Source organism: Maylandia zebra, linkage group LG12 (genome assembly GCF_041146795.1).
Source record: "Maylandia zebra isolate NMK-2024a linkage group LG12, Mzebra_GT3a, whole genome shotgun sequence".
Classification (NCBI taxonomy): Eukaryota; Metazoa; Chordata; class Actinopteri; order Cichliformes; family Cichlidae; genus Maylandia; species Maylandia zebra.
The window spans coordinates 38,584,882-38,608,880 of NC_135178.1; the positions used below are offsets into that span (position 1 = coordinate 38,584,882).

The 23,999-nt window shown below is 44.8% G+C and overlaps 2 protein-coding genes across 7 annotated transcripts; one reads left to right on the plus strand and one right to left on the minus strand.

Annotated features, from left to right (window-relative positions):
- On the plus strand, nucleotides 1-23,912 carry brd3os (BRD3 opposite strand). Of its 5 annotated transcripts, none has more exons than XM_076891253.1 (5): nucleotides 1-63; nucleotides 2,662-2,754; nucleotides 3,647-3,709; nucleotides 21,958-22,182; nucleotides 23,065-23,912. In XM_076891253.1, exon 5 carries the CDS (start codon nucleotides 23,149-23,151, stop codon nucleotides 23,431-23,433), a length of 285 nt encoding a protein of 94 aa, XP_076747368.1. In that variant the 5' UTR covers nucleotides 1-63; nucleotides 2,662-2,754; nucleotides 3,647-3,709; nucleotides 21,958-22,182; nucleotides 23,065-23,148; the 3' UTR covers nucleotides 23,434-23,912. The 5 variants fall into 5 exon arrangements, with proteins under 5 accessions (XP_076747368.1, XP_024660332.2, XP_076747369.1 ...); XM_024804564.2 differs by lacking the exon at nucleotides 1-63 and adding an exon at nucleotides 1,620-1,667; XM_076891254.1 differs by lacking the exons at nucleotides 1-63; nucleotides 2,662-2,754; nucleotides 3,647-3,709 and adding an exon at nucleotides 19,981-20,170.
- LOC101484670 (inactive phospholipid phosphatase 7) lies at nucleotides 10,838-14,426 on the minus strand. Of its 2 annotated transcripts, none has more exons than XM_023153640.2 (4): nucleotides 14,177-14,426; nucleotides 13,600-13,709; nucleotides 12,588-12,769; nucleotides 10,838-12,503 (listed from the first exon to the last, which is right to left on the minus strand). In XM_023153640.2, exons 1-4 carry the CDS (start codon nucleotides 14,356-14,358, stop codon nucleotides 12,300-12,302), a joined length of 678 nt encoding a protein of 225 aa, XP_023009408.1. In that variant the 5' UTR covers nucleotides 14,359-14,426; the 3' UTR covers nucleotides 10,838-12,299. The 2 variants fall into 2 exon arrangements, with proteins under 2 accessions (XP_023009408.1, XP_004571692.1); XM_004571635.3 differs by having other exon boundaries at nucleotides 13,384-13,709.
- Nucleotides 23,913-23,999: the final 87 nt, after the last annotated feature.

Sequence of the window (23,999 nt, forward strand, 5' to 3'; positions counted from 1 at the left end):
CCACCCCGGCCCGTCTGCGCCTTATGAGCCCGTCTGCGCTGGAGGCGCTCACTGATGACTGATGTAAGCTGACACAGCAACAAGCTGCAGCCTATTTCAGCCCACATTGAAAGTTCCAACTTCAAAGTTTTTAAATTTTAATTACAGGCCAGTAAATCCAGAGTTATGATCATATATATCAGCCACGCTTCGTTCTAAATACTGTCGTCACGTTTGTGTGTGTGTGTTTTAAGCGTTTTCTAAAGACAGCGCGAAAACAGTAAAGAAAGGAAAAAAGCCACCTCTTTCTTATTGGTGGAAAAATGCACCATGTCGACCAATTAAAAAAAAGTCAACATGTGGGATTTGGTTGTTTAGGAAGAGGGAAAAGTTTGGGGCGTGACGGTAACAGGGCGAGCGAGACAGAGCGAGCAAGTGAGAGAGACAGAGCGAGAGTTTAGATGTGGCAGATTTGTGACGTTTAGTGTGGAGTGTTTACTTAGTGTGTTGTGTTGTGTAGTCGTTCTGTTGTGTAGTCATTTTGTTTTGTGTGTCAGTGAGGGCACTAATGACTGTCACAGAGGCACATTTGTAAACACTGTCACTAAGTAGAAAACCAGTGATACACCAGCTGTTGTCGGGCCTGCAGGTTTGTCCCTGTGCTCTTCTGTCTTTTGGTGGACAAACTTGTTTTTACTGGCACACATCATTTGTGGGGCATCTTATTGCCACACCTGATTGTTCTCTCATTTTAGTTTTAGTAAGATTTTTAAATGGTTGTACAAAATGAAAAACAGCAGGTGTATCGGCTGCATTTTTAGATAAATAGTTGTTTATGTTTACAAAATGTACGTTTTATATTTGCATTTCAAGTTATAAAAATTTACTGTTTTTTTTTTTTACAGTAAAAAATACTACTAGGATCTTAAGTTCTTTGTGTGGTTTCAGATCAGTAACACTAATGCAGTATGTCAGTGAAAAAAACAACTAAATTCAGTTGAGCTTAAAAGACACCAAACAAGGCAACGGGGGAAAAAATAAAATGAAACAATCTGAGGGTGAAATACAAACGTAAACTCAAAAGGAGTCACAAATGTCCGGTTGTGTTTCAGACCTCAGAGGGTTCATCCAACAAATCATGAAAAATGAGGTTTACATGTTTGTTCATGACGGTGCAGATTTCTGACATTTTGTGTAATTTAAGCTGCAACAATGTGACTGTTTTCTAACAAAAACAGTGAAACTCAAGTTAGACTTGTGTTTGTAAATGAAGCGCCCCATGTTGTGTAGCTTTCTGGAGTTTATACTTATTGGGCAACATATTTATTTATCATACAGGCTATACAGTACATAGCATCAAAACTCACATGTTTTATGTAACTAGTGTGTAATTATGTGGGCTACAGACAATAATTAAGTTATCGACTATATTTATATGAAAAACGTGCATACTTACTGCATTTGAATCATGTAACCACATGTAACCACCTGCATATGTGTTTGAAAAAAAAAATGCCACCCTCATGCCACCCTAAGAAAATTTCTCTAGATCCGCCCCTGCTATGAACATGCCAAAGCAGCAGGTGGCGCTATAGTCCTAACCGTGTAGAAATGTTGGCCAATCAGAAGACTAGAAGCCTCGGTGGGAAAAAGTAAACAAGGATGGGGCATAGAAGCAGAACCGAGTGGTATGTGTGGAGGGACGGTAACTGTGTGTGTGTATGTAAGCATTTAAACACTGCAGAGAGTTCAAGTAACAGTAACAGTATTGTAGAAATCCATTTCACCGAAACAATAACGTGGCGCACACTGTGACGTCAAAAAAGGTGCACACCTTTGACGCTGCTTTTTCTCCGTTTTTCTCGTCCACACTTAAATGCAAAAACGGAGTTTTAGAAAATATCCACCCTGGCAGGCGTTTTTAGAAATCTCCGTTTTCAGTGACCGAAAACGCCGTTTACGTGTGGACGAAAGATGCAAACGCATAGAAAAATCTGTGTTTTCAAAAATACCCGTGGACGTAGCCTAAATTTCATAACTCATCGGTTTTAACCAGAGGCGGCAAACGTACAGACTTTCTTTACTCAAACAGAAGTACAGATACGTGGGTTAAAATACTCCAGTTGAAGTACTGAAGCAAGTTTTTTACTCAAAAGCTGTGAAATGTACCAAAGTAAGAAAGTATAAAGTAGCTCTATGAACAGTTTTTGTACGAAGGTAACTGAACCTTTTGTTGTATTGACATAATAATATTAGCACATGACAATATAAAATGTATTCAAAGTTATTTAGAACTTTCTCATTCTAATGAGTGTACTTAGTTTAAATCTGTAGGACACAAGTAGTGAAAGAGAATTTTAAAAACACCTGTTTTCTCTCTCCACATGTTAGCGGGCGACTTTGCCTCCACACCTAAAAACTACAATTTTCAGGGTCCCAGGGTCGCTCAGACCCAGGGACCCTGAGCAGTTATGGACTAATATTATAATGTATGTATTTTGTATTGCTGTCCCTCCTTCTCCCTGCTTGTAGACGTATGTGCATGTAGGGGTGTGTGTGTGGGTGTGGCCCTTGGCCACACCTGAAGACCTTGACACACTTGCAGCTGATCAGGCCGGGAGAGCACGGGATTTATTGTCATGTTTTTCCATCACTGTAAATAAACGCACTGTTTATACACAGAGCACCGCGCCTGGGTCCTCATTCCCCATATCCCCACGGTCTGCCCACGTCACAACAATGACAACAGTTGGAGGTTAAAGTGAGGATTAGCAGGTGAGGGGACACTGTGTAGTGGCTCAGCACACCTTTAACACTAAGCTCTCTTCTTCCTGTCCTCTCCTGTCTTCCTGCATGTCTGAGTGAACTTAGCTCTCTTTCTTTTCTCTCCCTGTCAAATCCAAGCTCTGCTGCACTGTGAGACAAACCGCACACAGACACTTTACTGCCTGTCACGGCCTTTTAAGTGTCAAAACAAAAAGTACTCCAGTAAAAGGCTGAAGGTGGCAACAGGTGGTTTGTGTCAGAACGCACTTCCAACTTGATTCTTTAAAAAATATGTGTTTATTTTGTGCTAAATCATAAACCACAAATCAACCCAATGCTTTCTTACGACTTCGATGTCAACAAAAGTTTACTTAATCTGATTCCACAAGTTCAAAAAGTGGTCAGAAAATTGTCGTGGTTTTAGGCAAGGATTCAAGCGACACCTTGTAGAGCACTCAAACTCCGACCTTTATTGTCTACTTCCTGTTTCAGAACCCCCTTTCACAATAAAACAGGTTATGCTCAAACAGATTACACCACATCCTCCTTTCGCTGAAAACATCAAACTTACAAGAACATTTAGAACCTTTCATAGAAACTTTTCTTTCTCTTCAACCTTTTTTCCTTTACTTTTAAACCCATGTTTATCTTTTTTGTTTTGTTTATTTTCACAAGTCCAGTGTTTGTGGTTTTTTGACAACCCTGCCAGCCCATTAAGGATCACTGACATTCTACGCTGAAAATGTTCTGGGGCTGACGCTATTCCAAAGGGAAGTCTGTTAAAGTGGAAGCGCCCAAAGGATGTAATGAACGTTGTGTAGTGTGCTGACTCTGGTGACAATGGAACCTGCCAGAAGCCTCTGTTTGCGTCTAACTTACTGAAGACTTTTGCTCCCGCCAGGGATCCAAGTGTCTGTTCAACCGAAGGCAGGATGTACTTTTCTCTGCACGCTGCTTCATTGAGGTGAGTGAGGTCAACACAAATACGCACAGAGTCGTTTTTTGTTGGCACTGGGACCATACCTGCACACCATTCTGTTGGTTCTTCAACTCTGCTGATTACTCCCATGGACTCCATTCTTTCCAGTTCCTGTTTCACCTTTCCTAACAAAGGGATGGGGACCCGTCTTGGTGTGGCCAGGGAAAAAGGCACAGCATTGGGTTTCAACTTAATCGTATAAGGTTGTTGCATTAAACCTAATCCCTGACACAGCTTTGGGTAGTTCTCATTCAACACATTCATGTCAATACTGTCAGCTCTACACACAAGGTTCAGCTTGACACTTGCTGGCCTGCTTAACAGTGCTATGTGCAAATCTTTGATAATGTACACATTTTCCTGTATTCCCTGTTCACCTTTGCAAATTGTTTCTCTGCTCATACCCAACACATCAAGTGGAGTACCCCCTGGACCAAACAATGATCTATCTGGTTTACATAACTCTGTCTCATTTTGGTTTATGCAGTAATACATCTGGGCTGGGATAACAAAGACGTCAGCTCCTGTGTCTATCTTAAATCTAACTTTGTGGTTTCTGATAGTGAGATCTGCATACCAAGGATCTGAACCTGCGTCTACAGAACCAAGAAACACGGGTGTATCATCACTTTTCTCTGTTTCTATCACATGCACAGATTTAACAGATTTACACACTTTACTGAAGTGTCCTCTTTTACCACATGAGTGACATGTTGCATCTTTTGCTGGGCATTGTCCTTTACCATGCGCAGGGGTTTTCCCACACCTGTAGCATGATCTCCCATTTGATGTTTTGTCCTTTGTTGTGCATTTACGTTCTCTTCGGGGTTTGAATGTTGAATGCTTTTGTTCCCTGTGCTTCGCTGTCACAGCATCTATTTCCATCTTATTTTCCCCTCTGATGTCTGTCTGTTGTTTTTTGATGACTTCAGACTGCCGGGCCTGGTTAACTGCTTTCTCCAACGTCAAATCTTTGTCCATTTGAAGTCTCTCCGCTAAGCTGATGTCCCTCAGACCCACGACGAGGCGATCTCTTATTAACTCATCGTGCAGTGCACCATAACTGCAGTTTTCAGCTAAAGCATAAAGTGCGGTGACAAACGAGTCAACAGTCTCATTAGCTTGCTGTGTTCTTTGATTAAAGCGGGCTCTCTCATAGATAATGTTTTTCCTGGGAACAAAGTATGTATCCAAAGTGTCTCTTACTGCTTAGTACGGCTGCCTTTGTATGTCCGATAAAGCTTGCCCTCGGAGGATATCATCTGCTTCATCCCCCATGCAGTAGATGAGTATGTTTACTAGAGATGGACCGATCCGATATTACGTATCGGTATCGGTCCGATACTGACCTAAATTACTGGATCGGATATCGGAGAAAAATAAAAAATGTAATCCGATCCATTAAATATCACGAAAGCACCTCACAAAACTTGCAACACGCCGTAACTCACCTCAGAACGTTAGCATGTCGGAGCAGTACGCATCACGTGATAGAGCGGCTGTGGCATGCGGGACCTGTCGGTGGTCTGGATAGCATGTGGAGCTTCGCTAGCAACCTGGCATTTCATCTCCGACAAAGTTATCCCCGAGAGAGGTAAAGCAAGTGTGTAAGTCCATCTCTGAATGTTTGTAAAGCATTCCTGCGTTAAGCTTAACGAGCGACTGCCTCTCGCTCTCCGGCTGCTACTTCAATCATGAAACTGCTTAACGATCAGCTGATCGGCTTTTCTGTCGCGAGTCCGTCTTTGTTTTTGGCCCACTTTGCACCAGAAAGAGGAAACCAGCGGCTGAACAACAGCAGCACGTTTAAGCTTGATCAGCTGTTGTTAGAATGTATTTAATATTACTTTCTACACCAGGATCTTTTCTACGTAGCTGACGCTGGTAACTGTGCAGGGGCGGATCTAGCAAAGTTTAGCCAGGGGGGCCGATAGGGCATTAACTGGGAAAAGTGGGCACAAAGACATACTTTTCTTTCTTATTCTCATTTAAAATGTCTAGCTTTTAATAAATAATTATCTGACACCCAAAGTTTTAATTTGATGTAAAATGAATAGAAGTCAATTACTGTATATAGTGACTATTAAGTCTAATATATATACCCTAGTAAGCTATAGTACTTTTTCCTTTGGGAAGGTACCATCTGTGCAGTCTGCAATTTTGTTGAAGAAAGATGTTGAATCTATTTAATATTTCTTGAAAAATAATTGATTTCTGTGCATTTTTTTTCACACTGCATCAAATTAAGGTTGATTACGTCGATTAAGCATCATGAGGTGGCGCGTGAGGGGTGGTTCCCTATTTTTTATTTATTTATTTTTGTTGTTGCTGGGAGTTGGAACCCTATTAGTTAGGTTGCTTAATATTTCTGCTAAGTACTCTTTAAAATACCAGAATAGGGAGGATGGTGTAGGTCTAAGTTTATTAGATTGATCAGTATTGCTGAACTATGAAATATTTTTTTTGTATACAGGTATAACAGAATAGCTTTAGTGTAGTTGTTGTTTTAAACTTGAGTATGAACTTGCAGACTTGCAAAATGCAGCAAGATATTTAAAAAAACAGTTTTGTTGATTAAAAAACACTATATCGGATTCATATCGGTATCGGCAGATATCCAAATTTATGATATCGGTATCGGTATCGGACATAAAAAAGTGGTATCGTGCCATCTCTAGTGTTTACCTGGTTAGTCTCTGAGCTAAGGTGCAGGTTGCTTGCAAGTCGAAATCTTTCAAACCTCCTTATCCCACTTCTTACTGCAATCCCGCTTCTGACACCATGTGTCAGAAGCGGGATTGCAGTAAGAAGTGGGATAAGTGGCAAGGATTTTAGGCAAGGATTCAAGCGACACCTTGTAGAGCACTCAAACTCCTACCTTTATTGTCTACTTCCTGTTTCAGAACCCCCTTTCACAATAAAACAGGTTATGCTCAAACAGATTACACCACAAAAATCATTTTAAACCTTCCTGTTGTCCCACTTGACATTTGACAAACAAACAAAAAAAAATAAGTATACCTAAGTCCTTATTTCACTTCCCACCTCTGGTTTTTACAAGGATCTCCAACACCACTGGCTGACATGCAGCTAAAACCACGATATCATGACTTCAGGCTCGGGTCCTCTACCAGAGGCCTGGGAGCTTCAGGGTCCTGCGCAATATCTTAGCTGTTCCCAGGACTGCGCTCTGCTGGACAGAGATCTCTGATGTTGTTCCTGGGATCAGCTGGAGCCATTCGCCTAGTTTGGGGGTCTACCACCACTATGTCCGGTTGGTTAGCCACCACCATTTTGTCCGTCTGTATCTGGAAGTCCCACAGGATCTTAGCTCGGTCATTCTCCACCACCCTTGGGGGCATCTCCCATTTTGACCTCGGGACTTCCAGGTTATACTCGGCACAGATGTTCCTGTACACTATGCCGGCCACTTGGTTATGGCGTTCCATGTATGCCTTGCCTGCTAGCATCTTGCACCCTGCTGTTATGTGCTGGATTGTCTCTGGGGCATCTTTACACAGCCTGCACCTGGGGTCTTGCCTGGTGTGATAGACCCCAGCCTCTATGGATCTTGTGCTCAGAGCTTGTTCTTGTGCTGCCATGATTAGTGCCTCTGTGCTGTCTTTCAGTCCAGCTTTGTCCAGCCACTGGTAGGATTTCTGGATATCAGCCACCTCCTCTATCTGCCGGTGGTACATACCGTGCAGGGGTCTGTCCTTCCATGATGGTTCTTGCTCCCCTTCTTTCTCAGGTTTCTGTTGCCTGACATTTTCAGCAAACACACAGTCAGTTATGGCCATCTTCCTGATGTACTTCCATATGCTGTTCCAGTATTGCTCCGTCTCCAGCCTTGGTGGGGCTGGTTTTATATTGTCCCCCTGTCACTGCGAGTACACCTTGGATGGTTCAGTGGAGAACATCTAGTTTATTCTCCTGCCTTCGATCTCTCTGGTGTACCTCTTCAAGGCCAAGGCTGTGAGTCTTTCCATGGCAGTTTCCGAGACCCTTTGTACTTAGGTATCAATCTACAGTGGTGGGAATTGTTTTTGTATATTTGTCACCCTTAGATGTTTCAGACAAAAAAATGTAAATGTTAGACAAAGATAACACAACTAAACACAATGCAGTTTGGAAATGAAAGTGCTTATTATTAAAGGGAACAAACCCAAGCCTACATGGCTCTGTGTGAAAACTTGATTGTCCCTAAACCTAATAACTGGTTGGGGCACCCTTGGCACCAACACCTGCAATCAAGCGTCTGAGATAAGTAGCAACGAGCCTTTTACAGCTGTGGAGGAACTTCAGCCCACTCATCCTTGGAGAATTGTTGTAATTCAGCCCCACTGGAGGGGTTTCGAGCATGAACTGCTTATTTAAGGTCATGCCACGGCATGTCAATCGGAGTCAGGTCAGGACTTTGAGTAGCCCAAAGTCTCCAGTCCCTGACCATCACACTACCACCACCATATTTTACTGCTGGTATGATGTGCATTTTCTGAAAAGCTGTGGTAGTTTCATGCCAGATGTAATGGGACACACACACATCTGTCCCAAAGGTCTTGGGGATCATCCAGATGTTTTCTGGCAAACTGAGACGAGCCTTTATCCTTTAGCTCAGCAGTGGTTTTCTCCATGAACCCTGCCATTCAGGCCATTTTGCCCAGTCTCTTTCTTATGGTGGAGTCATGAACTCTGACCTTAACTTCAGTTCTCTGGATGTTGTTCTGTGGTTTTTTCTTCTTTTTGCTCTTTGGGTAATTTTGGTTGGCGGGCCACTCCTGGGAAGGTTCACCACTGGTCCATGTTTTCACCGTATGTGGATAATGGCTGTCACTGTGGATCACTGGACTCCCACAGCTTTAAAAAGACCAGATAAGAAGTTTGCGTACATAAGATTTTCTGGAGGAGGACAGACATTTGTTTAGAACTCTTAAAGATGTCAAAGAAACTCCTTTAAGCAATTACTTTGGTGTTCCTCCACCTCCAAAGAAATATCAGAAGGAGTCCGAACCGCAAAAGAAGCACGCATTCTCGGAGAAGTGGTTGCAGGAGGTGAGCTGGCTTCAAACAAACAATGAACGCACAGAGATGTGGTGCGGAATATGCTGTGAAAATCCCACTCTCGCGGACAAAAACAGTGCCTTTTATATGGACGCAAACGCGGTTTGCAACTTCTTATCTGGTGCGCGTCTTTTATTTTGACAGCGCGTGCGCACCTGCAGACCACTCATGTGCACCCCTGATTATAACATAAATTAACTGAGGTGTATCACATCTTTGAAAAGCTGAGTTCAATCTCTCTGGCCTGATTACTGCCACACCTGTTCTCAATAAGGGCATCACTTAAATCTTTCTCAACACTTCCTCTAACGTCCAGCAGAGGCAGCAGTGAGTCAGCCCCCGCACACTCTCACATTAAAATTAACATGTTTAAAGCCTCAGAGACTGTTTTGATAATTTTCCCCTCAGAGCACCTGTACAGGAGACGGATGACTTTAGAACTCACATTAAGGGTTTTAATTTGCATTTTGTGAAGTTTTCTGTGAACGGACAATAGCATGGCGCCGTTGTCTGTTCTCATCAGCACGCTGACGCTCTGGGACTACACAAAGGAAAGGTACGCTCTGTCTCAGTGTGTGAAGATGAGAATCAGAAGTACTCCGTCTTCGCCAACTTGTCTGTCACAGGAAGCAAAGCTGACCTTTGACCTCTATGTACCCCTCACCTGTAATCTGTGGCAGGGTTTAATGATGAGGATTATTCCATTTTGGGAATTCCAAAACTTCTTCCCGGTAACTGTCTGTGCAGTTTTCAAGGAACAGGTCATGTGACCTGCAGTGTGCGTTTGGTCCACCACGGCGTGATGACTCATTTTGGACGCTGTCTGCACATGCCGAGGAGAGACATGCCGTCTGTTGTATTAGCAGCTTCGCAGCTGAGACCGGATGATTTCAGACGTGAGTTCATCCCTAAATTCAGACGGTCAGTGTGAGAATAAAAGCTCGACGTCAGCTCGGTTCAGCCCTCACAGGACGCAGGCCCTGACCTTTGACCCGTGTGTTTCAGTGGATCGTGTCTGACTTGGACCTTCAGACCAAAGACATCATTAAGAAGCTCACAGGTTTGACCTTCACCCTTTCACACCGCTTCACTGATGCTAGCTACACAAAGCGCTTCATATGTGGGCGGGGCTTAGAATTTTCTGTGACTGTCTTCACTATGAGAACTCTGTTTAGGAGGAAGCTCTGTGGATTTGTCGCTGGTCTTCTGGTTTTTGGTTCTGTTTCCGTGTCTGTGGATACGTGGTGACCTTAACCACCTGTCATACGACAGAAAACATCATCACGTTCGCCGCACTGGAAAACCACAAGATCATCAAACTGTGTTCGCCACAGTCCACAGCCTGACCCTGACTGGTTTAATTCACCTGGAAGACACACAGATACAACTAAACCAGGTCCAGACTGGAAACCAGTTCAGTTAAAGGGCCAATTCAGTAACTCTTTGATCCACAAGAAAAGCCTTAAACTTTCCAAGGACTGGAAGCACTTTAAACCTGCAGATGAAGAGACTTTTATTTTGAAATCGCTTCAGGTTGTCAATTATTTTGGTGAAAAGCTCCAGGCTGTGTTTGTCCTTGACTCTTCATCATGGACTTTTTCCATTTCTGGGGAGCAATCTTCACTTCCTCTCCCCTCCCTTTCATAATAAAAGTCCTCCTGTTGTTCAACAGTAAGTCACTTTGTTCCCTAAAGGCTTTTATTGTTTAAGATTATTATTATTATTATTATTATTATTATTATTATTATTATTATTATTATTATTATTGATAGAATCATTTAAAAAAATCATGTTTTAATGTTTTACAGGTTTATATTTTTTTTTGCTTTTTCCATTAACAAACCAGTGTTACTCAAAAACAACAACAGGACTACTTTCTGTCCTAAAACACAATGTGTGTCAGCTCAGACTGACAGGATCACAGTCAGTCTGAGCTGAAAACATCTGGCCTTCTCTGATCAAAGGCTTGAAACAAGTTTCTGTAAGCGATGCAGGTGCAGATGGGGGTCATGACCCTCACCTACACCTGCACATGAACCACTCCCACCACAGTTTAGGCAACAAACAGGTTTTATTTAGCAACTCTGAACAGATGCATAGTTTAAACTTGACATGTTTCATCATCTCAGCTTTAGGACAAACTAGCCAATGTAGGGGCAGAAAAACTACAGAAACCTTCAGATGAAACATGGTGAATTCTCATTTCTTCATTTTCATCTAGAATCATGAACTCTCTGTATTTGAGCTTTGAAGAGTTAAATATAATGTTTTTAGCTGAAATACTGTTTGACAGACACTAACAAAAGGAAAAGGGAAATCTCAAGTTTAAGATCCGGGATGTTTTACACAGAGAAACAGAGCAATACAGATCAGGGTATAATCTGCATAAAGACGGCGCTCCGGTAACAGCGTTTAGAACAGAAGAAAAACTTGGACAATTTTTTGTTTTAATAAAAAGTTTGTCTGAGGAGGCGATGTTGGGCTCACTTCCATTCTTTAAATCTATACTTGAAGTCTAATAAAGCAGCTTTGCATGAGTCACAGTTCACACTAGGCATGGTGCAGCCCCTCCCTTCATCCCTTGTCCTAAACAAGCTGATTTAGCTCCTCCCCTTTAAGGTTCTTCTGATTGGACCGTTTCTGGAAGACTCAGGCAGGCCTGTTCTTGTGGAGATTCTGAAAACAAATTGTAAACCTGCTAAACCACAGCAGTGCAAACAGAGACGTGGATGCTGTTAGGGGTTAAGATCAAAGTTCATGTCTTTGATAAATATTGCCCTCATTGGCTGCTTGTTGTGGGACACGATGGCAGCCTTACAGTCGCGGCGTATTTCTGTGAATGCTTCTGTAGGTATTCACCATGCTGACAAACACTTATCGAGCTGATGCCGACTCATCAGGAAAAGAAAAGAGTTTGAAGGAGTCTGAACCTGAGAGGTTTGTTTGCACTTCACGAGTCAGCCTTTCTTATACAATCTGGCATCGTCACACTTTCAGATACATAATCAGCACCTGTTCGAAAGTTTCTGAGATTTGATGAGACAGTCAACACAATCGTTTTGGGAAAACTTCCCCGAAAAGAGAATCTGTAGCGCCAGTATAACACCCGAGCTTTAGCTCTGAGGAGCAACCTTCAGCTTTTGTTGTGAACTCTGTTCTCAGTGAACAATGCAAAAACTATGAAGCTTCAAACAGCTGAGGACGTTCTTCAAATAAAATTCAACATTAGCAGAATGAAAGTCCAAACTCGGTTTCTGACATGAAAAAAAAATTCAACAAAATTTTACTGAAGAATCTGAGATGGTGGCAAGAAAGAAAAGCCCACAGGACGTGGGACTGCAGACACTTCCTGTTTCAGTACCTGTGACTCAAACATTCCTACGAGCCCTCCTCAGGTCCTCCACAGTTGGGACCACATGGCCCCTGCCTCCTGTCAGCAGCACTGAGCTGATGGAGGGCAGAAAAACCCAGCGAAGCTGGACCCGAGTCTGCAGCAGAACCAGTCTGGACCAGGTCAGACCAGAGTCCAGCCCAGCGTGCCGATGGAGATGAGCGTCTGGCAGGTGGCCGAGTCCAGCCACACCGACTCCACCAGGCTGAAGTGCAGGAAGCCAAGTGCAAAGCCGCAACCTACGTCTGACAGGTGGTGTTTCCCCAGCAACACCCGAGACACGCCCACCAGGAAGGCCCACAGGCAGAGTAGGATCCTCAGAGGCACCTGGAGGACAGGAGGCGGACACACCTGGATCAGGTTTGTAAACTGTTCCAGTCTTTGTTATCTGTGAAGCAGCAAGCTACTCACCGCCAGCACCAGGTGGTTCAGCAGAAACTTGGACACCATGACGGCCCGACTGGCGTGGGCTGCTGGGAACGAGTACATATCCATGGCAATGTAGTCAAAAAAGGTTGGCGGGAAATCCCACGGTCCCCGACGTTTGACCAACTTCTGCATCCCAGCAACCGTCATCACATCTAGTATCAGCGCTGCAGATAGACAGGTGAGAGACAGGTGAGACAGGCGAGAGACAGACAGGTGAGAGACAGGTGAGACAGGCGAGAGACAGACAGGTGAGAGACAGGTGAGACAGGCGAGAGACAGGCAGGTGAGAGACAGGTGAGACAGGCGAGAGACAGGCAGGTGAGAGACAGGTGAGACAGCAGAGAGACAGGCAGGCGAGAGACAGGTGAGAGAGGCGAGAGACAGACAGGCGAGAGACAGGTGAGAGAGGCGAGAGAAAGACAGGTGAGAGACAGGTGAGACAGCAGAGAGACAGACAGGTGACAGACAGGTGAGACAGCAGAGAGACAGACAGGTGACAGACAGGTGAGAGACAGGTGAGACAGCAGAGAGACAGGCAAGTGAGAGACAGGTGAGAGAGGCGAGAGACAGACAGGTGAGACAGCAGAGAGACAGACAGGTGAGAGACAGGTGAGACAGCAGAGAGACAGGCAGGTGAGAGAGGCGAGAGACAGACAGGTGAGAGACAGGTGAGAGACAACAGAGAGAGGCGAGAGACAGGTGAGAGACAGACAGGTGAGAGACAGTTAAGACAGCAGAGAGACAGACGAGACAGCAGAGAGACAGACAGGTGTCTGACCCAGCAACAGGTTGACAAGCACTTCCTGTCCAGCCAGCGTGCTGCTCCTCCACAGGCAGATTAGGGTGCCACAGATCCAGGGGAGGGCGTGGCCAGTGAGGGCCAGCAAGGTGATCATGGGGCGGAGCGGGGCCCCGGAGCCGCGGGCTCCCACGCAGACCCCTAGACGCTTTGAGAGACTGATGTCAATGGCGAGCAGAGAGCTGATGGCGATACCTTTGAAAGACGGGTTAAGCTGCATGCAGTCCTGCTCCGGCCAGCGGGAGGCATCCTTCGCACCGCCGCTGTCAGCAGTTGGACCGCTCTCGGAGGACTCTCTGGCCCCCCTGAGGACAAGACCAGACTCCATTAGAAAAACCCACATTTTATGTGGGTAAACAGACTGTTGCATGAACACAACTACACTTCCCATCATGCTTTTGTTTACAGGTGCTCAGACTGGCCCAGTGAAGGAGCATCAGCGAACACTGAGATCACCACCTAAAATCTGATTGTCAGGCAGCTTCCTCTCTGCATGTTAATGCTGAGGGAGAGGAGCTCCCACAGTCTGAGGAGGAGGTCACAGACTGAGCTCTGAACTCCTTAAAAATAACTCGGCTCTTCTCAGGCGTCGGGTTTCAGAAGGTTTTATTATTAAAGCACCGTTACGTTTAAAGGTCACATTCTGATTTTGCATTATTGAATTTAACTGAAGATGATCCAGGATCGGGTCACAGAAAAAGTTTGAGCACCTAAATGAAACTCTGGTCTCGGTCCAGGTCCCGAGTCTGTGGGCGGAGCTTGTTTGTCTTACCTCCCCCCTGTGCTGTCCTGCTGACTCTGCTGTCTGAACACAGGTCTCCTCGGACCTCCGCCCCCCCGTCCCTCCCCCACCGCCTGTTCCCGGCGGGATGGCTGGTTCAGGGACAGAAACTCGGGCCGGTTCAGGACATTGTTGCGGTCTCTGGCCCGGAATTGGGCCTGGCTGCCGGGCATGGTGGTGGTGCAGCGGTGGAGGACGTGCTGGGCCGGGTCTGACTCTGTGGGATCTGCTATTAATAGACCTGCTGGCCTTCTTCTTCTGCTCTCAGCTGTTATTGTGTGTGTGTGTGTGTGTGTGGGGGGGGGGGGGGGGGTGTTAAAGGGATACTCTATTTTACTGCGTCTCACCAAAGGTATGTGGACACTTGAATCATAATGGGGGTGGCAGGTCAAAGGTCAAAAGTAAATAGACATGAGGCTGTAGCTGTCCCAAAACGTCGGCTGCATCCTCCAGAGGCCGCATTTGTAGACGATTACGTCACAGCAACGCGAAGAAGGCTGTCCCAATTCACAGACTCCTCTGAATGCAGCCGACAAATGTGTCCTCCTTTTCCCCAGATTTGAAGGATGGGTCGGGTGTGTCCTTTACTGCCACCATATCCCAGAATTCATAGCGCAGCCCAGGCAATTCCAGTTTCCAACAATGGCGGCCGCTACTAAGTTTTAAAATTACTCTTACTAATCTTTCTGGGTCACAAAATAAACTTTTAACATATTTTCAGGCGAGAAAGTAGCTGTGTAAACATCAAATATCTGCTCGGTTTATCAAGATATCGCATATTTGCAAAAGTGCTTCGACGTTTTCGGAGACGTCTTCTACCCACCAGCTCGACAGCTAGCCGGGAGCTCGAGGGTCACTGAAGCCGCCGAGAACAGCACAACTCCCGGCACATCATTTTCAGATCACCGCGGACTTTCGCTGCTCAGGTTAAACGTGATATATGAGTCACTTAGACAACTTAAACATGTTATTGTTGGGCTTTTTTCAGTGTTTTGTTTGTTCGTGAGTAAATCGGTTTGGCTGAGATTAAAGTTATTAGATTAAATAAAACTTTATTAATCCATCGGGTGGGTTCCTCCTTGGTTTTCACACAGCTGATTAAATGTCAAGCACTGATTACGTAGAGGCGTTGCAATATTGATCCATAAAAATCTACCGTTCACTCTACATACTATTGTGAGGGATACGGATGATTTATTCTGATTACTGGGCTTTTATATGGGGAACAGATTCTATTAGGAAGTGTTTATGCACCAAATATTTTAGATAGATTGTTTTATTCAAACCTTCTGGCAAAAACCTCCTCTGTGTGTCTGAATCACGTAATAATTGGTGGGGATTTTAACTGTGGTCTGAGTCCTGAAACTGATTATGATCCACCAGAATCTCAACCACCTTCAAAAATGGCAAAGGCTGCAGTGGACTTCTGCTCAGATCTTGGTCTTTTTGATGCCTGGAGAGTTTGTAATCCACATGTGAAAGACTTTACAGTTTTCTTTTTCCAGAATTGATTACATGTTTGTTTCTAGATCTGTCCTTGACAGAACTCGGGGTTGTTTGATCAACACATGCGCTCTCTCAGACCACTCATCAGTCTCAATGGAGTTATTACCACCTTATTATGATCCCTTGTTTACACACTGGCGGCTAAGCCCAGCTCTCCTTAGTGACCCTGAATTTGTCAAATATTTAGAAGATCAGTGGGAACTTTTTCTTTCTACAAATGACTTACCGGGGGTTAGTGCTTCTACTCTGTGGGAGGCGGGTAAGGCATTTCTCAGGGGCTCTATTATCTCTTTCACCTCAGCGAAAAAGAAGAGCACCTTAGCCAAACAATTAGTACTTGAACGCGACATGACTAACTTGGAGAGGGAGTTTAAGAAATCCTCGTCTGTTTCTGTGCTTAAAAAACTGGATGCAGCCAGATCAGCCCTGGACCAACTACTAACTCAGAAAGCAGAAACTGCAATATTCTATGCAAAGCATAGATTATTTGAATCGGGCAACAAACCTGGACGCTTACTTGCCCGACTTGCCCAGGGGAAAAAGGGCTCTTATGCAATACCCTCTCTAAAAGATAAGAAAGGTGTTTTACAATTCGAGGCTAAACTTATCAGCAAAATAATGAAAGAGTTCTATCAGGATATTCCCCTGAGTGTCAAAGTACTGTAGATCAGGGGTGTCAAACTCTTTTTAGTTCAGGGGCCACATGGAGAAAAGTCTATTCTCAAGTGGGCCGGACTGGTAAAATCATTGTATACATAACAACTTCAGATTGTTTTCTTTGTTTTAATACGATCAACATAAAAATAAAGCTAGAGCCTGTGGACAGTATGCCCAAAGTAGTACAGGCACAACATGCTATTAATCATAAAACATCAAGTTATTTGAAAACTCTGAGGACAAAGAACAAGCACACAGTGCCTCAGTGATTCACAAAACTGTTTCACAGAACTACATCAGGGTGTCACTTCGCAGGCAGCAATGTAGATAAAAATAATGAAATGCTGTTCCCCAAACAAGTACAAGAACCACAGAATAAGTTAAATATATAAATCAAATATAATCAATTAGAAACACTCTCACATCAACATAAAAACATATAAACATAAAGCTGGAGCCTCAGGACAGTGTGTCCAAAAGCACAACATAGCTATTAATCATAAAACATCTCAAGTTATTTGAAAATTCTGAGGACAAAGAACAAGCACACAGTGCCTCAGTGATTCACAGAACTACATCAGGGTGTCTCATGCAGCACTTTCAGTGGGGTTGCATCGTTTATGTGACTCCTGATACCTGGCATCTTTAGCTTTCACCAGCTCATCAATATCAGGCTTCACATCCTGAGCGGCAGCTAACTTCAGGATGTGATTCGAGTGCCTGTGCGTGAGCCTTGAGCGCAGTTTTGTTTTATTTATGCTCATTACAGAGAAACTTGCTCACAAAGATACGTGGTTCCCAACATGCACAATAGTTTTGCAGCGAGGGCATCAAGTTGGGGTAACCTGGCAGGAGATTCTGATAGAATGTGTTCAAGTCAGCTGCAGCAAATTTTCCCTTCAAATCCGAGTCACGCTGCAAGTCTGTTATTTCAAGTTGGATCCGGACGGGCAGATCAGAGGGATTCATGGTGAACGGCGAGCACAAAACTTTGAAGTCTTTCTCCAGTTCACCAAAAATCTGAAATCGTTGCTCAAACTCTAGTAATAGTCCTGTTATTTTATCTTTGAACTGCTTCATATCCGCCACACTTTGGATCGTGCACACATTTTTCAGACAGGGGAAGTGAGCTGCATCACCACCAGCGAGCTGCGTCTCCCACAATAACAGCTTCAACTTGAAATGCTGTCATAATACTGCGTGACAACTTTGTTGCGTCCTTCCAACTGTTTGTTCAAGTTATTCAGGTGCTCTGTAACATCCACCATAAATGCAAGGTGCTGCATCCATTCTGCAGAATGAAATTCTAACACTGGTTTCCAGTTTTCTTCCATGAACTGTTCAATTTCTTCTCGTAAATCAAAGAAACGCCTCAGCACAGCACCTCGGCTCAGCCATCTTACCACAGTGTGGTATGGCAGGCCATAGATGTGGTCTTTCTCTCTGAGAAGACTGTCAAACTGACGCTGATTGAGGCTTCTGGATGAAATTAACAGTTTGGATGACCACCTTCATGGCGTTATCCATTTTCAGTGACTTGCAACACAAAGCCTCCTGGTGCAAAATACAGTGAAAAGTCCAAAAACCACGTCCTCCATTTGCAGATTGCACTTTATCTCTGAACCTTTTTACAACGCCTGCTTTCTTCCCGATCATTGAGGGCGCACCATCTGTAGCCAGGCTGACAGCGCGGGACCGGTCCACTCCGACCCTGTCCAACGCGCCGACGAGTGCGGTGAAAATATCAGCTGCGGTCGCTGTATCTGTCATCGGTACCAACTCCACGAACTCCTCGGTGACGGTCAATGTGTCATCAACTCCGCGGATGAAAATTGCCAGTTGTGCAACATCTGTAATGTGCCTTCATCAATTGCAACTGAAAACACAATAAATGACTATTTTTTGTCCAAATCCGCTGAAAGATCAGAAATCCTGTCGGCAACTGTGTTTCCTGTCAGGCTGATATTTGCAAAGGCCTGGCACTTTGCAGGGCACACAATCTTAGATGCCTTCATCATACATGTGTTTACAAATTCACCCTCACTAAATGGTTTGGAAGCTAGTGCAATGTCGTTGGCAACGAGGTAGCTAGCTTTCACTGCAGCATCACTGATGTCTCGGCTGTGAGTAAACACAGACTGCAGTTTCTTCAGACCCGCCAACAGTTCATTCACCTTCTCTCTTCTCCGCTGTCCTTGAAAGTTGTCATATTTGTCGGCATGAAGACTCACGTAGTGGCGACGGAGGTTATATTCTTTCAGCACTGCAACATGCTGGGAACACACCAAGCATACAGCTTTCACTTCCGTGAATAAACAGGAGGATGACCATTTTTCTTGGAACACTCTGCACTCTGCAGCCACTTTTCTCTTTTTGACAGAGACATATTGGGCCAATGAGGGTGCCAAAGCACATCAGGTTTAAATTTCGCGGGCAAAACAAAGTAGCTCACAATTGCTATTGCGCCATCCAATGGACACAATTGGAACAGCAGTTTCTTTATTGAAAAATTGCTGCTCATTTTTATACTTTACAAAATCATCTCACGGGCCAGATTAGGCCCGCAAATGGGTTTAATCCGGCCTGCGGGCCGTCTGTTTGACACCCCTGCTGTAGATGCTAGGATATTGTTTCTTGATAATGTTAATCTCCCTATACCATCAGAGGAAAGTCGATTAGATCTTTGCAGTCCTATTAGGGCGCAGGAAATCTTAGATGCAATCAAATCCTTACAGAGTGGAAAAGCTCCAGGCCCTGATGGGTTTGGGCCAGAGTTTTACAAAAAATGGCCAAACACATGGTGGGTCCTTTATTAAAAATGTATGTAGAATCTCTTGAGAGGGGCACACTTCCACTCACCTTAAACCTTGCCCATATATGATCTTAAAGGATAAACCTGCAGATCTGTGTACATCTTACAGACCTCTAAGTTTACTCGGTGATAGCAAGGAGCAGACGGCCGAGTTTAATAAACTCCACCGACACAGCGGTGACGCAAATCTGAAGGGCAGACCGTCCCATTTCACAGACGCTCACTTCTCGGTCTTCGGAGGACCCGGGCCACGTAGAACGCGAAGGCCGGGTCCTCCGAAGGATGCGGCCTAGGTAGCTGATGCTCTGTGTAGTTGGATTGGCTCTTTGCAGCAGGGACAAAAACAGCTGTGTAATGGAGGAGGTCACTGTAAGTGGGATGGACTTGACCTCCTGACTATGACTGATGTAGATGATAAGGTGCTGACTCTAAGAATCCACAATCTCAACAGGGTTGTCCGATAAGAACAGATGGCATATCCATAAAATCCACTGCCACTCAGGTATCTGTCGTTCACTCATTTATTTAGCAAGAATCCGAAGCACACATCCATAATGTGAGTGAGGGGATTTAACAGACTGTAAAATGCTATATGCCGTGTGGTGAGTGATGGTGTGGTTTCTGTTGGAAAGAACATAAAAGTCTTCCATAATTATGTGAACAGAGTGAATTAAATGTGTAATACAACAATACAAACAATACTGGATAGTGGAACATTCAACCAAAATAAGGGAGTGTCAACAAATGCTAATTTTACTATTTACATAAATCCCAACTAGGCACTTTACATTAGAGCTAACATGAGAAATTAGTGACGGTCCCTTAATGACCGCACGGCAGAGGCTGCTTCGCAGTAAACGGCAGTAACAATCGGTAAACGAAGTGTGCGCCAAGGATTAAACAAGGGAGGATAATGGCCGCAGCAAAGAACAAACACGATAAAACACAGAAACGTACAGTCTCATGGACGCACACTGCTAACAGCATTAGAAGGAATGAAAATCCACACGGTGAGTAAAACTCTGCTGACTCTTCCCACCTGCAGCTCCGACCGAACTCTCTGCGTCGACATGTGCGTAATGATGAGGTAGAATTGTGTCTTCTGATTGGTGAAGAGAATTGGTTGCCTCACCGCTCATTGGCTAAACGGCAGCCGTATGCTGATATCTTACTCCGCAGATGCGGCTCCGTTCGTGAGTTCTGCGAACTGGCTGGCCTTTTGTACAAGCTGCCATAGCAGCCTCCGTTTGGCCAACTTTCTGAAAAAGTTGAACAGCTGAGCTGGTTTCAGGTGAGATCTTTGTCCCGGCAGGTGTCAGAGCAGCGGGGACTAATTAAAGGACTGTGAGCACCTGGGGACAGGTGTCCAATCAGCTGACAGGAAAGGTGACTCGTGTTTGCGCATATACTGGCTGTGTCCCAATTCAGGGTCTGCACGCTTGAAGTACGCGCACTACGCGTACTACGTACGGAAGTGAGAGGCTTGTGAAATGGGACGGTATACGCTTCGTCGTGCTGTTCAGGTTGCCTAGCAACCATGATACTAACCGTGAGACACGTTACATACAGCTTTGTGTGACAGAAATGAAGGAGAAACATGTTTTGTTGGTCATTAATTTTTGTCATGACATCACTTTGATTAGTTGAGTATCTGAGGCTGAGACCACGGGACTGTAAACATGATTGTTGGGCTTCATTTCTGTGCTGAACAGTCATTTAAGATTAACTAGTAAATGACAATTAGCTAATGTTGCTCATGAGACTAAAGTCATCTCACTGTGGTAATGTAAATATAATATGGCCAATATTATAGTATTGTCAGATTATTATGATTTATATATATATATATACACACACACACACATATATCACTGACTTTCAGCTTGTTGTGTTTGTGGATATATGACTGACGTTAATTATTACACATTCGCACATAAATAAGTGACGTCATATTCAGTACTTTTGACAGTTCACTCTTCGGCCGCTCCATCCTATTAGGGAAATTCTACATACATAAATGTAAATTTCAAAACTCAACCCCATCATTTAATTTGTTTTTGATTGAAATTGAATATTACTTAAACTCTCTTAAATTAACTTCCAATAAAAAGGGTTTATCATTGATTGAAATTCATTCAGAAATGTTTAACGAATGAGCTGTCACAACTTTCAAATACAAAGTTGTTATGAAGTCTGTCACATTCCCCCCTTTTTTTCTTTTTTATCCTTTATTTATTTATCCTTCTTATTTCATTGTACTATATATTGTTACTCTTATTTGCCTTGTATGTCCACTGTACAAACTGAACTGAACTTTATAATTTCAATAAAGTTTGGAAAGAAAAAAAAACCCTCCTCGGCCGCTCCCTTCTGCCGTGTTTTGGGGCAAAATTATCCACACCCACCGCCGCGCTATGAATTGTGGGATATATGGGACCACGAAGCGTGCACCGGACCACGCTTGATATTTGGGGAAATCGACGGCGCATTTGGAGTATGCGTTTGAAGTACACTTCAAATTGGGACAGCCGTCGTTGCGTGGCGGTGACGTAACCGCACTTAAAATGCGTACTTCAAGCGTGCAGACCCTGAATTGGGACACAGCCACTGTCGGTAACGTCAGGAGTGGAACATCTGTGACCGCGCGCTTTGTTGCTGCCCGGACCAGACTGCAGACGCACCGTTGCTATTGGTTTCAACGGAAGCTCCAGACGCTCTGCGGCTAAAGGCTAACCATGCTAACGTCAGCAGGGCTGAAACACGGTGAAACGTCACAGCTTATTTCTGATGTTTTCAGCTTCGGCGTGTATTGACGTTGACGTCATCGTCGCGGGGAGCTCGTGCTGTGACCTGATCCCTGATGAGCTAACTGAGGCTAAGAACTAGCAGCGGGATTAGCCGGAGGCTGCGGCTTCAGCATTCTGAGCAGGAGCTGTTAGCCGCTCGGCCAGCGGAGCTCAGCCCGGGATGAGGCGCTGCAGCCGGTGGGGACGACAGCAGGAGGGCGGCCAAGCTGATGGAGGTAAACCCGGTGAATTTCCCACAGCCGTAATTACCGTTCAAAATAACTTTATTCACATTGAGCAGAGAGACTCGTGGATGTAGTGAATGAGGACATACAGAGGGTTGGTGTGACAGAGGAGGATGTTGATAGAGTCTGATTCACCATCAGCGATGACCCCAGCACTCCCAGTCAATCCGAATTTGGTTTTAAATTAAAGAGCAAGCTGTTCACCTTTCTTCAGAGTATGAGGTACGGGTCACCTGTGAAGACCTCCAAGGTTTCAGGTTCTTCACAGTGTCAGTTTAATCCAATTTCATTTATATTATTAGCACCACAGCAACTGTCACCTCAAAGTACTTTCTACTGTAAGGTAAAGAGCATACAGTAATACTGAGAAAGCCCCAAAGATCTGACAACTCCCTATGAGCAAGCACTTTGGCGACAGTGGGAAGGAAAAACTCTTAACAGGAAGTAACCCCTATTAGAATCAGGCTCAGGGAGGGGCGGGGCCATCTGCCGCGACTGGTTGGGGTGAAAGAAGGAAGACAGGATAAAGACATGCTGTGGAAGAGAGACCAGGATCAATAACAAGTATGATTCAATGCACAGAGGTCTAATAACACAGAGTGAAGAAGAAACACCCAGTGCATCATGGGAATCCCCGGCAGCCTACGTCTATTGCAGCGTAACTGAGGGAGGATTCAGGGTCACCTGGTCCAGCCCTAACTATATGCTTTAGCAAAAAGGAAAGTTTGAATCTTAAAAGCAGAGCTAGTGTCTGTCTCCTGAATCCAAACTGGAAGCTGGTGATGAGGTCTAACACCTGTCCACACCTGTATGAGTATTTGAGGGCGGGGTCAGAACTCTGAACTCTAATGGTTCACCTGTGCTCTTCTTCAGGTGTGAGGTTATGACGGGGTCAGACTTTGTCCTGAGACAGTCCAATCTGGACCAAGTCGCACTGGTCCTTGGAGCGCCGACGCCATGTCAGACATGTCTGATCCAGCTGTCGTAGAGGGACAGGCTCCTCACTGTTCTGCTCGGCCCCCCCTGGCAGAGAAGGCGCTGTCCGAGGTCTTCGGGCGGCTGCGGTATCGCGACACGTCACTGCTCATCTGGCAGCAGCAGCAGCTGGAAGCAACACCGCCCTCCACCTACCTGAGCCGCAGCCAATCAGCCTGGTACAGTAACTATGGCAACCAGGCAGTCCTGGTCCGAGACAGGAGGGGTGCGGACGAGGGGCGGTCCCGGATCTGCAGCATCATGTGACGCAGAGCAGTTCAGTTTGGTCACTAACAAACATTTTGTTTTTAATTTAGAGAACTGTCCAATCAGAGAGAAGCATTAAGATCCACGCCCCCGCCCCTCTCTCACCCACTGACTGCAGACAGGAAAAAAACGAACAGTATTAATTGTCAGCTTGGCGAGCTCCAGCGTCAGCTCTGATGACCAGTTTAATGGACTTCCTGCCCTACAGGGGGCGTCCCGTGTCAGTATCTAACCCTAGTGTCCTCCATTTTGATTTGGGGAATGAAGCCAGCAGCACCACACTGAAACCATCACCTTCATCCAGCATGCCACCAAAAGACATTGTCCTGTTTGAAACCCTTAAGTGACCAATCAGCACGCAGTTACAGCACACTGGTGCTTTCTGGGTAAAATCATTGTCACAGAGAAATTGAAGGTAACGAGTCTTCAGACGTGTTACTGATTTATGGAAACGACGAATAAAATGTTTTCTTGTTTTAGCTCTGTCATTCTTACTCAGTGAAGACTGTCTGAGAGCGCCCCCTAATGTCAGGCCAGTGAAACTGATATACAAACAAGGCCAAGCA

Excerpts from the sequence above, each read along its gene's own strand:
- LOC101484670 (XM_004571635.3), bottom strand. The coding sequence starts at position 14,358 with ATGCCCGGCAGCCAGGCCCAATTCCGGGCCAGAGACCGCAACAATGTC. Across the intron at positions 13,710-14,176 it reads CAGGACAGCACAGGGGGGAG|GGGGGCCAGAGAGTCCTCCG; the intron begins GTAAGACAAACA and ends TCTTGTCCTCAG. Across the intron at positions 12,504-12,587 it reads TGAACCACCTGGTGCTGGCG|GTGCCTCTGAGGATCCTACT; the intron begins GTGAGTAGCTTG and ends CCTGTCCTCCAG.
- brd3os (XM_076891253.1), top strand. The coding sequence starts at position 23,149 with ATGTCAGACATGTCTGATCCAGCTGTCGTAGAGGGACAGGCTCCTCAC.